General features: G+C 49.9%; 3 protein-coding genes across 8 annotated transcripts in view; all 3 read right to left on the reverse strand.

Annotated features, from left to right (window-relative positions):
- Positions 1-588: 588 nt before the first annotated feature.
- Aurkaip1 (aurora kinase A interacting protein 1) lies at positions 589-1,933 on the reverse strand. The gene is made up of 3 exons (XM_013034077.1): positions 1,748-1,933; positions 986-1,425; positions 589-780 (listed from the first exon to the last, which is right to left on the reverse strand). The coding sequence occupies exons 1-3, from the start codon at positions 1,797-1,799 to the stop codon at positions 679-681; spliced, it is 594 nt and encodes a 197-aa protein (XP_012889531.1). The 5' UTR covers positions 1,800-1,933; the 3' UTR covers positions 589-678.
- Positions 1,934-4,925: 2,992 nt separating this feature from the next.
- On the reverse strand, positions 4,926-12,522 carry Ccnl2 (cyclin L2). Of its 6 annotated transcripts, XM_013034119.1 has the most exons (9): positions 12,375-12,502; positions 10,660-10,724; positions 9,983-10,107; positions 7,946-8,045; positions 7,694-7,798; positions 7,466-7,607; positions 6,340-6,451; positions 6,145-6,258; positions 4,926-5,951 (listed from the first exon to the last, which is right to left on the reverse strand). In XM_013034119.1, exons 4-9 carry the CDS (start codon positions 8,036-8,038, stop codon positions 5,597-5,599), a joined length of 921 nt encoding a protein of 306 aa, XP_012889573.1. In that variant the 5' UTR covers positions 8,039-8,045; positions 9,983-10,107; positions 10,660-10,724; positions 12,375-12,502; the 3' UTR covers positions 4,926-5,596. The 6 variants fall into 6 exon arrangements, with proteins under 6 accessions (XP_012889573.1, XP_012889581.1, XP_012889552.1 ...); XM_013034127.1 differs by lacking the exon at positions 9,983-10,107 and having other exon boundaries at positions 6,166-6,258; positions 12,375-12,522; XM_013034098.1 differs by lacking the exon at positions 12,375-12,502 and having other exon boundaries at positions 7,946-8,697; positions 10,094-10,107; positions 10,660-10,720.
- LOC105997084 (cyclin-L2-like) overlaps positions 12,294-13,351 on the reverse strand; it is a 4,102-nt gene continuing 3,044 nt past the window's right edge. The window contains exon 2 of the mRNA XM_013031386.1: positions 12,294-12,495. Within this exon, the coding sequence (XP_012886840.1) occupies positions 12,294-12,495 (202 nt within the window). The remainder of the gene's footprint in view (positions 12,496-13,351) is intronic.

Here is a 13,351-nt window from a genome sequence, read left to right on the forward strand (position 1 = left end):
CCACAGAAAAAAAAAAAAGCATCCTTCATCACCAAGCCTCAACCCTGAACCATTCAAAGCATAGTTCTTTGAAAGGCTCCAGGCTATCCCTCTGGGTCAGCCTCTATTCCCACTGAGGACCCCAGGACGTGGCGGTCTTAAGGAGCCAATAGAGGCTACACGGTAACTTGGGAAGGCCAACAGCCATGTAATGCCCTCTCCCCGTGGCTGTTCATGACTGCCTCAGAGGACACAGAACTTACAGGGCACCATGTGCACTTCTGGACTGTTCCTCTCACCAGTGAGCCCATCCCAACCCCCTCAAACAGGAAATATTATTACTTCTCATCTACGTACTCCCTAGCCTCAGTGCCAACCTGGAAACACTGCCATTTCTGCACATACCAAAGTCTGACTCCCCAGGGATGGACACAGGGACCAAACCAGACATAATCAGGAAAGTTGTTCTTCCAGACCCAGTGTATCTAGGATAGAGGGTGAGGGCCACTGGTGCAAGAGGCAGCCAACCAGTCACCCCGCAGCCCTGGGAGCCTAACACAGAGACTGCCTCCACTTCAAGAGCACCTACCGCGGGCAGAAGAGGCTCTGGGCCAGCCTGGGACAACTGGGTCCCCCCAAGCTTTATTAAAACAAGTCACCAGTAGAAATCAGGTGGGGCAGGAGAATGGGATCCCAGGCTCATCTGTTCTTCCCATAGATCTTGGGGGTCTGCCAGCCCTCAGGGGCCTCCTTGAGGCCTGCCTTCAGCCAGATGCGCTTCAGGTCTCTCTCAAACTTGGTCTGCAAGGACAAAAGAGTTGAACACCGATTCTTGACAAAACTATGCATTCTCAGCCCTTTTTCTGCCAATCCTGGGGCTTGAACTCAGGGTCTGGGCACTCTCCCTGAGCTGCTTTTGCTCAAGGCTAGCACTCGACCACTGAACTGCCATCCCAGCCTCTCAGCCACTTGAACAATCCAAACCCAAGCAGGAGCCCACACTCACCTGCTTTCGTTTCAGACGTCCTTCTCTAACCTTGCGCCTAAGGAACCGGGTCCTCTTGACCAGTTTGCGGTACTTGTGATGGTTCATCTTCCGACGGCGGATCTTCAGAACATTTTTGCACTGCATCGGAGGTGTGTATCCATCGCCCTGAGGGATCTCCTCCTCCACCAGGCTCGGTGGTGGACACTCACACAAGTGGGCTGGAGCCTCTGACACGGGGGCTCCAGCATCCAGTCTGGGGAACAGGTATCGCACCGTCAGCCAGATCTCCAGGGGGCTGATGGCCATCTTCCTGGGAACCAGCAACTCCTCGGGCGCCAGCTGGACCCCCTTGCCAGGGAGGGAGGCAGCCCTACTCGGGCCGACTGGCTGCAAGCCGTAGGGGGACCAGCAAGCACGGCTGCCTAGCGCCGCTGAGATGGGCCAGGGCCGGCTGCAGCCTGCGGGGAAACACCACCAATCACCACCCGAGACGCCGCCGGGCGGAGACCGCGCGGGGCTCGGCGGACGCCGCCGGGGGGGGGGGGACCCGCGCAGGACCCGCGCGGGCTCGGCGGACGCCGCCGGGGTGGGTGGGGGACCCGCGCAGGACCCGCGCAGGCTCGGCGGACGCCCGCCCCGCGCGGAGGGCCCGCGCGCTGCCCGCGCGCTGCCCGCTTTCTCCCGCAGCGCTCGGAAGGCCGAGCCTCCGGCAGCGAGGCCCCACGGCGGGGTCGGGCCGGGCCTCGGGCCCCGCGTTCCCCGTCCGCCCCGGCCCCTTACCTGTCCGGGGCACAGCCCGGATCAGCTGGGGGGTCAGGCGCGCCAGGAACATGCCGCCGGGAGCCAGGCCCCGCCCGCGCCACTCCCGACGCGCAGGCCCGTCAGGAGGCTCGAACTCGCCCCTCGGCCGCCGCGCTCAGGCACTTCCGGTCCGGCCTCACACGCGCTCCCCGGCCAGCGCCCCCTGGCTCCGTCACTCCGCACCGGCTTCCGGCCCAAGGGGCCGCCCCTTCCGCCAAGCCCTCTCAGCACGTCGGATTTGCGTCCCTGCCTCAGAGGCAAGAAAACCACACTTCCCATCATGCCTAGGGATTTCTGTGAGCATGCGCGGCCGTTGCGTCGCTTCCGGGCGAGGCAGGGCGCGGAGACGGAAGTGGCCTCGGGGTCCCCGCAGGGCGCTCGCCGCCCCCCACCGCTGACGGTCGCCTTCCTCTTTTGTGGGCCGTGGTCCTGAACTCTGGGCCCGGGCGCTGTCCCTCAGCTCCGCAGCTCAAGGCCAGCGCTCTACCGCTTCAGACACCGCGCCACTTCCGGCTTTCTAGCGGTTTGTGACAGTCCCACGGACTTTCCCGCCCGGGCTGGCTTTGAACCGCGATCCTCAGGCCTCAGCCTGATCTAGCTGCTCGAGGACAGCACACGCAGCTGGGTGGCTGGCTCGTCCCTAGTGACCCTAGCTGCCCAGCAGGCTGAGAGCTGAGAGGCCGAGTTCAGGCCCCAGTGCCTCTGTCTCTGTCACTCACACACACAGAGTATTTCACAAAGTTACGTTTTTTCCAAAACATCCACTTGCCCCCCGAAGCTTTTCTATAGAAACCTTACCATATCTGGTGCAGAGGCTGGAGGGGCATCAGCGGTGGGAGCTGTTCAACCCAGGATTCACCCCAGCCCACCCTACCCCACAGTACTGGGGTACTCAGTATCTGAGGCACGCTCCTCTTCCTTTTGTGTGTGCACATGCTCATGTGCAACCACGTATGACTAGGTCCGGGGGTTGAACTCACGGCCTGCGTGCTGGTCCCTGAGCTTTCATGCTCTAGCATTATGCTTCTTGAGCCACAGCTCTACTTCGGGTTTCCTGCCCAACCTGGCTTTGAACCTTGATTCTCAGATCTCAGCCTCTGGAGAAGTTAGAATTTTAGGTGTGAGCTAGCAGCACCTGTCTTATTCCTCTTGTTTTTGAGATAGGGTCTCATGATTTTTTTATGGCCAGTCCTAGGGCTTGAACTCAGGGCCTGCGCACTGTCCCTAAGCTACTTTTGCTCAAGGCTAGCACTCTACCACTTGAGCCACAGTGACACTTCTGGCTCTGTTTATGTAGTACTAAGGAATTGAACCCAGGGCCTCATGCTAGGCAAGCACTATGCCACTAAGCCACATTCCCAGCCATCATGCTAACTTTTGACAAGGCTGAGCATAAGCCTGGATCCTCCTATCTCTGCATAAGAGTCTCATGGACTTTCCTGCCTGTGCTGGCTTTGAACCTCGATCCTCAGATCTCAGCCTCCTGAGTAGCTAGGATTATAGGCGTGAGCCACTGGTGCCCAGATCTGTGAGACTCTTATCTCCAATTAACCACGAGAAAACCGGAAGTGGTAGAGCGCTCGCCCACAGTTCAAGAGCCATGACTGACAAAAAGAAAAAAAAGAAACAACTCCAAGGAAAAACATCAAATGATGTTGGCAACATGAACTCATCTATGGAGCAGCTTGTTGACAGCTGACCAGCACACCACTCGTGACTGCCTGAGCACAGGGTTCTCAAAGGCTAGTATTTAGACAAGGGTAAAAGCAGAACACCAGGGTGAATTTTCTTTCTTTTTTTGTTGCTGGTCATGGAGCTTAAACTCGGCCTGGGAACTGTTCCTCAATTCTTCAGTTCAAGGCTAATGCTCTACCACTTGAGCCACAGCACCACTTCCAGTTTTCTGGTGGTTTATTGGAGATCAGAGTGTTAGGACTTTCCTGCCCAGCCTGGCTGTCAACCATGAACCTCAGATCTCAGCCTCCTGAGTAGCTAGGATTACAGGCGTGAGCCAACAGCAACTGACCCAGGGTGAATTTTCTTAGGCAACGAGGGCCCAAACATCTCTTGCTGACTACAGGATGGACCACAAGGTTGGGCTTATGATTAACCAGCGTGTCCTAGTTATTATACTGTGGGCTGCCACCAGCTGTCCCCCTACCTGTGTGAGGATAGGGGGCCATTAGGCCAGCCCATAGCAGGGTTTGCAAGATACTGCAAACTTCTTAGTGCTCAGGTTGAGGAGGGGTAACAATCTGCTCAGAGCCCCCAGTAAGTGAGGTAGAGGGGTGGCCTTGGGCAATAACAACTCAGTAAAACTTCACAGACTGCAGCTATTTCCAGGGCTGCAGCAATCTCTTAAGTGTCATGGACATGAACTGGCCCCAGAACCCTAGTCCCTAGGGAGTCAGCCCAAGGGTCAAGACCATGACAGACTAGGGAATGAGGATTCTATCAGTCAAGAACCACAGAGGGGGCTGGGAAGGTGGCTCAGTGGTAGAGCCCTTGTCTTGCATGCTCAAGGCCCTGGGTTCGATTCCTCAGCACCACATAAGCAAAAAGAAAAAAGCCAGAAGTGGCGCTGTGGCTCAAGTGGTAGAGCGCTAGCCTTGAGCAAAAGAAGCTCAGTGACAGTGCCTAGGCCCTGAGTTCAAGCCCCAGGACTGGCAAAAAAAAAAAAGTGACTTTTGAGTTTTATTTACTATTTTGTGCCTATAATAGGGCTTGATCTCTCATTTGTGTCTTTTCTGCTTAAAGCTGACATGTAATCCCTTGATCCAGCTTCACTTCTGGCTTTTTGCTTGTTAAATGGAGATAAGAATCACAGACTTGGGCTGGGAAGGTGGCTCAGTGGTAGAGTGTTGGCCCAGCATGCTTGAAGCCCTAGGTTCCATTCCTCAATAACACATACCCAGAAAAGCTGGAAGTGTCACTGTGGCTCAACTGGTAGAGTGTTAGCCTTGAGCAAAAGAGGCTCAGGGGCAGTGCCTGGGCCTGAATTCAAGCCCCAGGACAGTGTGTGTGGGGGAAGGGAGGGACCCCCTCAATACTTGAATGAGGACGAGGAGCAGGGATGGCAACTCAGATATCCCCAGAACTGCTAAACCAGCTGTGTACAGTTGCACATGCTAAAAAGCACGCAGAATGACGACCTACAGTCTCTGAAATCCCAAATATCCTGAGAATTACATTTATTCAACCACGTGAAATGCATATATAGGAGACTTCTCTAGGAGCTGATGTCCTGCACTCAGCATTGCACAGATAAAAATATATGACTTTCAACACACACCTAAATTCCTTCACATTTAAAAAAATCAGAATTCTCTACACAAGTTCTCAGAAGTTCTGGGTTTTCATACATAGCTTTCACTTGTATTAAACTCATGTTTATTTACAACATGGATAGAGAATAAGGGGCTATTAAGGCCATTTTCTCATTGTGAAACAGTGCAAAATATGTACACAAGTACAACCTAATATAGGCAAAGATTCTAAAAATCATCTCTCTTGGCTTAACGTAATTGAGTATCAGTATGGGAGTGAAGACACAGCTTGTCAATAGCACCAAGCCACACCGACAGGGATGTGAGTCTCTGCCTTTCCATCGAGCCACCCACAGCTGTGGTGGGCCTTCCACTGGCACGGATGGGCACCACGCCACAGGCCAGCCCGAAGGGCGCTTGCTGTCATCCCCTCAATTGCATTTCCAAATCCACCTTGAGGTTCAGTCAAAAGCACTTCTGGAAAAGCAGTGTGCTAGGGGCCACGTGAGCTACGGTTTGCCAGAGGGGGCGGGTCCAAAGGTGGCCCCCCAGGGTGTCGACCTCACCTCCGGTGCCTGCTGTGCCCAGGCTGGTCCCGTTCATAGCGATGACCTGTGCGCTCGTATGAACCCGAACGCTCCCGCTGCTCATCTCTGTAGTAATGACTTTTCTTCTTGTATTTTCCAGAATTATCCACCCGCTCCCGTGACCGGCTCCGAGAACGGGATGAGCTCCGGCTTCGAGACCTGTGTGGCTTCTGGGCAGGGTACTTGCAGTCCTTGGGTTTCCGGGAGCCCCTCACCTCAGAGCCTTTATAGGGAGCACCACGGTGTGCCTGCCTTGGTGGGGAGTCGCTGCGGCTCCGAGAACGGCTTTGTGACTTGGACCCTCCAGAGGTAGAGCCACTGTCGCTTTTCCTGTGAGAAGATCAGCATGTGTGTGAACACACATGTTGTCTGTGCAAGCCAAAACCCAACACTGCACAGCTGACAGGCGCTTAAACTAAGGATTCACATAAGGAGGCCGCCTGTGGTAAGAGCTGCTATTTCAAGGGGTAGCCAGGCCCCCCACGACCAAGTAAACAGCCTGCCAGCCAGGGCTGGGTCTCACCGGTGAGTCCCAGGCACACACCTCCTCTTAGGAGAAGCGGACTGCGAAGGGGACCTCGAGTAGCTCTGCTCGCGGCTCCTGCTGCCACTTCGACTCTCCCGCCCTTTTGGCAAGCTGCAAACAGCAGTAGAGCAGTTGCAGACCTGGTGGCTCTAGCCACCCAGCCTTCACCTGGACACATTTGAGGCATCTTACCCATTCACAGGGCTGTCGGCCTTGGCTTTCTTCGTGCCCTCCACTTTCCTCTTGGCATTCTTCACAGAGAGTGGGGAAGACTTGCTTCCTTTACATTCTTTGGGGGATTCCACTGGATCAAATATAATTTTAAAACCAACAATCAGAAAACTGCTTCAAGGAGGATTATGTTAACAGAGCAAGAGAAGCAACTTCTGTAGGGTTGAGGAAGACTCAAACTAATATGTGACTCCCACCCTGGTGCTCAAAATCTAAAAACTCACACGACAAAGAGAGGCCCTTTGTTTAGATCATTTTCAGCTCAAGGACTGGGCACTACGCATCAAGTAACTGGAGTCTGACAATGCAATCTACTGCCTAAATTTCAGTCTTTGTACAATGACAAGCTAACTGTCAAAAAGGAAAGCATAAGGGGCTGGGAAGGTGGCTTAGTGGTAGAGTGCTTACCTAGCAGACATGAAGCCTTGGGTTCAATTTCTCAGTATCACATACACAGAAAAAGCTGGAAATAGGGCTGCATCTCAAGTGGTAGAGTGCTAGCCTTGAGCAAAAAAAGAAACTCGGGGACAATGTCCAGGCCCTGAGTTCAAGGCCCAGGACTGGCCAAAAACAGGGAAAGCATAAGCATTTCAGAAAGCATGTTCTCCCATTCTTCCCTAATATATACACTACACACACCCACTGCCTCATCTCAAGTGTCACCATGGGGTTGCTACAGATCTGAAAAGATGGTAGACTTCCCAGACAAGCTGTCAGTACAATTCTATGAATGAAAGTGATCTCCAGCAGGGTGCCAATGGCTCACACCTTTAATCCAAACTACTCAGGAGGCTGAGATCTGAGGATTGTGGTTCAATGCCAGCCTGGGCAGAAAAGTTTGATGAGACTCATCTCCAATGAACCACCAGAAAACCAGAAGTGGTGCTGTGGTTCAAGGTGGTAGAGCGCTAGCCGTGAGCAGAAAAGCTCAGGGACAGAAGTCAGGCCTTGAGTTGCCACACAACAACAACAACAACAACAAAGTGATCTGGAAGACAGACACAAGCCCTCCAATAAAAGTTTATCAGATCAAGATACCTATCTCTGTAGAAAGCAGAATGTTAGCCATGACCCCTAAACCACTCACCCAGCCTGGGGGCAGGGGAAAGCCCGGAGGCCCTGTCCAGCAGTGGAGCACCCCCAGGTAGCAGCCCCCTGGCTCGTGCCTTCGCCTCTTCCATGGCATGTCTTCTCTTTTCCACTTCACCTTCCAAGTGTGTTAAATCAACCTAAACAGCCAAAATTCACCATTGAGAACCAGGTGATTCTGGTACAACACAACACTTAACAGCTGTTACATGAAAACACACAGAACCTTTTTCCTAGTATAAAGCTGCAGGATTTTTAAGCAGATTTCTTGAATTTCTTCTTCAGTTGCTCCAAACAAGAGAAACCAATGTGGTCGATTGGGCAAAGGAATCTGTGGACACAAACACATCATGTTACACTTTCCTTAACTGCAACAAGACTTAAGTCCAACAAAACTCTTAGTATGACTGAAAACAGATAAAAACTTTCATCAGAAGGTAATGGGCCAGACCAGAACACTAAGCAGTGGTGCGCTGACCTCCAGTGTCCGGGCAGCGAGGTAGATACAAGCACACGCAATGCTCTCGGGCTGGAACCGCACAAAGACATCAGTGCGGAGGCTGTCGTTCATGTAGTTCCTGAAATCAAGAGCAGGGAGAATTGCAGCACCTCGGGCAACTTTAGGTACCATCTGTTACACCTAAGGCCACTATTCCTCTATGTGGTCTACTGCTATGGCTGAGGGCTGTCAGTACTACAAGTCCCAAGAGCTAACAAAGGAATATTCTAGCTGCTTCCTGAATATAGGACAGAAAAAAAAAAGTACTAGGGAAAATGCTGGCTGAATGTCAGACAATAGGTGTTGCTATGAACAGAACCAATTTTAACCTCACTTTTCCCTCAACTTTTGGCCTATTATCATGCAAAGCACAATGTCTCAAAAAGAAAACACTACTTGGTGGTTAAGATGTACTTGATTAAAGAAATCTAAATGCTCAGATCCATAGTGCAGAGAAACATGCAAACTCAAATGAATGGGCTGAGGTCCGAGCCTCGCTCGCAGCTGTAAGACTAGGCGTCCTCCTGCATTCCTCTTCTTCAAAGTTCACGGCCTGGTCCTTCTCCGGATGACTGAGCCAAACCTTTGATGAGGGAGTCCACTTGGACAAGGAAAGAGCCCTTGCGTGCAGTTCGGGTGCATAGGCACGTCATGCAGAGGTCAACACCCCACAGTCCTCTTCGCAGGCTTAGCAAAGAACGTTTCCAAACTGTCCCATTTCAACAAGGAGTCTTAAAATGAACATTCACAGAATCAGACAGAAGTAAGACAATACTACAAATCTCATCACAGAAAGTACATTTAAAAATTTTTACCATACTTTAGAAGATATATATAATATATATGTATATATAAAACATAGTTTGAAAATTAAGACATTAAAAGGTTTTAAAATTAGCTACATTTTAAACATTTTTCTTTAGAAACACTTCTCCAAGTATTGTAAACATAAACCAAATCTAATATTAGCTTTATCAATATTGCAAAAACAATTAAAACTTCATAAGAAAACAACTGAAGAGGTTATGTACCCAATGACCAACATATCCCAATAAATGCACCGTGAACCCTGGAGTGAGGATGCATCACAGGCAGACTTGACATAAACTGCCCTTCCCCAATGTCTTTGTCCCAAATCAGGTAATATTCAAATGCACTCCAAGATGACAAACAATGAGTTCTACAGATGCCTTTCAAGAGGCAGCAGATCTGGAAGCTCTGGCTCCAGGCATCACAAGGGAAGCCAGGACCGCGGGGCAGCACAGCCACACCACCAAGAGCCTCTACGCAGATGAAAAGCTCAAATGTTAACAAATGTAACCACCAATAACTTTTGCCTCTAATAGTTTTCAATGTTCAAATATTGGTAATATTTTAAGTTTTATGCTCTCAAACAAAACCCTCAAAACATGTATAAAAACTTATTGCTATATTTGAAGTTAACACACACACACATATTTTTTTTTTCTTTTTTTGTCAGTTGTGGGGCTTCAACTCTAGGCCTGGGCGCTGTCCCTCAGCTCTTGAGCTCAAGGCAAGCGCTCTACCACTTGAGCCACAGCGCCACTTCCAGTTTTCTGGTGGTTAATTGGAGATAAGAGTCTCACAGACTTTCCTGCCTGAGCTGGCTTTGAACTGTGATCCTCATACCTCAGCCTCCTGAGTAGCTAGGATTACAGGCGTGAGCCACCAGCGCCCAGCTAAAGTTACAATATTTTAAAATATCCAAGGAGTAACTTAAAGATGCATACCTTTACTGAAATACTTTGAGACTTGAAATAATACAATCATCAACAGCCTAAATTCCCATTAGCCAATTTGTCACTTTAGTTTTAAAAGAAAGGTTCTGCATCTTTATTGCACAGGTACAGCAGTTTTAAAGGGATGATATTCAAGTCAAGACAGTTATCAACTCTAATGGATACAATTACCAAAGCAGGACAGGATTAACAAGAAGCACAATCATCAGAGAACCACAAGCAGCAGTCGGCCATGACTATACTATCGTACGCATACCACCAGTCTAGAGCCAGCCTTCGGTGGAGAGCCTGCACTGGATTGGCTGAAGACGCCGCTGTCCCTGCACCAAAGCACTTGGACAGCAGAGGAGAAGTCTTAGTCACTTACCCTCAGAGGCTACCCTTTGATTGAAAGAGTACAGAAAAGAAAAGTCAAAATAGGTTCTATAAAAGGCACGTCATAGCACCAGACAATTCAGTCAGCAATATGATCCCTACAGACTTAACTGAGGGCCAAGGGCAAAAGGACAACAGAACACCCCATACCAAAATGTTTCTTAAGGCTTCTTTCAGGTATATATATGCCTGTCAGGACCAGCTAAGAATTGGAGCAAAACCCTATCTCTGCTTTCTCCCACAGGGTACAATTCCCAGGAAATGTAACAGCATTACATCTACGTGAGCACCTGCCATTCCTCCACTTTCCTTTGCTTAGGGGGATGGTGGTGATGGGGAGAGGGGAGAAATTCAGGAGCAGAGATGGGGCACCTACCGTTACGCCAGTGCCCGTCACTTTGGGAAGCTGCTAGGTATTTACACAGCAGACCACAGGGCACTGGGACAACTCCAGCCCACAACCAAGTCATGGGACTGACTACCCACTGCCCAGGTGTCTTAAGTAACACATTCCTCACTGCCCTTGCTGGTCTGGAGAAACAAGGAAGATCAACTCACCATGCTGTCTGGACCAGGTGCTGATTACGCTCACACTCTAACACCTGAAGATACATAACGATTATCTGGAAGATATGGGTCAGGCAATTATTACCAAGGAACTCAGATCTCGTGGGTGTCCATGCAGCAAAAGAACCTTATGCTATATGCTAAGGGTGGCTCCTGGTCACAGCTGTCACGAGGATCGGCTGGAAAGGGAGTTTTTGCAATGTGCCTGCCATCTGCTAACAGTCCTCTGGCATGGAAGGACTTCTTTCTTGTCTGGCCGTGTATGTGCGTGTACACGTGTGCATGCATATGTGTATGCATGTGCTGCGCCAGTCCTGGGGCTTGAACTCAGGGCCTGGCACTGAGGTTTTGTTGCTCAAAGCTAGTGTTCTACCACTTGAGTCACAGCTCCACTTCCAACTTTTCGCTGGTTAACTGAGGTAAGAGTCTCATGGACTTTCCTAGCTTCAAACCACAATCCTCAGATCTCAATCACCAACTCACACCTCAGTTTTCATTCTTCTTGCCAATACTGTTTTATACTAGAGATAAGCCTGCCCTAAGTATCTGTGGATCCCAGCAGCCAACTTAGAATAAGACGTGAAAATGCTCTCAACAAATGAAGAGAAGCACATCTGGTGGAGACTTTGTCAAGAACTTAAATCAGTATCAGGAAGCTCAGAGCTGGGAATGTGGTTTAGAGGTAGAGTGCTTGCCTAGCATGCATGAAACCCTGGGTTCGATTTCTCAGCACCACATAAGCAGAAAAAGCCAGAAGTGGCGCAGTGGCTCAAGTAGCAGAATACTAGCCTTGAGCTGAAGAGCTAAAACAGTGCCCAGCCCAGGAGCAGAGTTAAGCCCCACAAGCAATAAATTAAATAAATAAATAATCTGAAGAGCTAAACATTAATGTCTCACACCGATAATCTTAGATACTTGGGAGGCTGAGATCTGAGGATCACTGCTTGAAGCCAGCTCAGGAAGGCAAGTCCAGGAATATCTTATCTCTAAGTAACTAGTAAAGGGCTGAAAATGTGGCTCAGTGGTAGAGTGCTTGCCTTGCATGCATGAGGCCCTGGGTTCAATTCCTCAGCACCACATAAGCAGAAAAATCCAGAAGTGGAACTGTGGCTCAAGTGGTACAGTGCTACCCTTCAGCAAAGAAGCTCTGGAATAGGGCCTAAACCCTGAGTTCAAAATAAAAATAAAGGGGCTAGCAAGGTGGCTCAGTGGTAGAGTGCTTGCCTTGCATGCCTGAGGCCCTGGGTTCGATTCCTCAGCACCACATAAGAAAAAAGCTGGAAGTTGCGCTGTGGCTCAAGTGGTAGAGCACTAGCCTTGAGCTGAAGAGCTGAGGGACAGTGCCCAAGCCCAGAGTTCAGGCCCCACAACCAGACCCAAATAAATAAATAAAAATAAAAAGCAATCTGAGGTAACTAGTAGAAAGCCAGAGTGGAGCCACAAGTGTTAAGAGCACATCCTTGAGCAAAGAATGCTAACAGATAGCACTCACGCCGAATGTAAGCCTTAACTAACACTGGCAGAGTGGCACACACACACACACAAAGTAAGACAAAGAGTGAGTGAAGGATTACATTGAGATTTCAGGAATAAACAGCAAAACAAGTCAGGGATGCAGTTTAGTCCTATGACTCGCACACACAGCAAGGAGAGAAAGCCACAACTGGAGTGTGGCTTGGATAGATGCAGACTAGGATATAACCCACCTTGTGAGGGTGCTTCACATGGACACAGAAGCCGAGCTCCTTGAGGACTCGTCTCTCTGCTTTTATGATCTGGTTCTTTAAGTTAACATACTCTTGATCCAGCAGTAGAGGCACAGGTTTCCTGCAAGGATAAACCACGTGGCCTGTCTGTATCAGAGTCAAATAAGAAAGGTTGTTCAGATTCCATAATTACTTCTAAATAGTGAGAACCGGATGCAAATACTACAGTACAGACACAACTATAAGTCTCATCTCTTTCAACAAGCAAAGTTACTAATCTCCAAACTTATGAACTTAAACCTCCTCACTACCTCCTTATCCTTATGGATAAAACTTTGGTGCACAAACGCTACCTGAATGTGGCAGAGGCTCTCAGGATCTCATTGTGTTTATGCACAATTTTCTAGCCAAGTGCCTGGCTCACATCTGCAATCCTAGCAACTCAGGAGGCTGAGATCTGAGGATCAAGGATTGAAGTCCACCCTGGCAGGCAAGTTCATGAGACTTTTATCTCCAAGTAACCAGCAAAAAGCCAGAAAGGGAGATGTGGCTTACTTGTAGTCCCTTAGCTTTTCAAAGCTGGAGTTCTACCATTTGAGTCACAGCTCCACCTATGGCTTTTTGCTTGTAATTCGGAGATAAGGGTCTCACGACCTTTCCTCCCTGGGCTGGCTTTGAACTGCAATGCAATTTTCAGATCTCAGCCTCCTGAGTAGCTAGGACTACAGATGTGAGCCACAGATGCCTGGTGCAGCAGTGCTTCTAAAGGCAATGTGCAGGGATATTTCTGGCTATCACACCTGAGGAACAGTGCTGCTGCACTCTCAGCAAGGATGTTCCCTATGCACAGGATGATCCCCCTAAGTAAAGAATCACTCAGGTAGGGCTGGGAAGGTGGCTCAGTGGTAGAGTGCTTGCCTTGTATGCATGAGGCCCTGGGTTCGATTCCTCAGCACCACATAAGCAGAAAAAGCCAG

Source organism: Dipodomys ordii, unplaced genomic scaffold, assembly GCF_000151885.1.
Source record: "Dipodomys ordii isolate 6190 unplaced genomic scaffold, Dord_2.0 Scaffold6, whole genome shotgun sequence".
NCBI classification, from domain to species: domain Eukaryota; kingdom Metazoa; phylum Chordata; class Mammalia; order Rodentia; family Heteromyidae; genus Dipodomys; species Dipodomys ordii.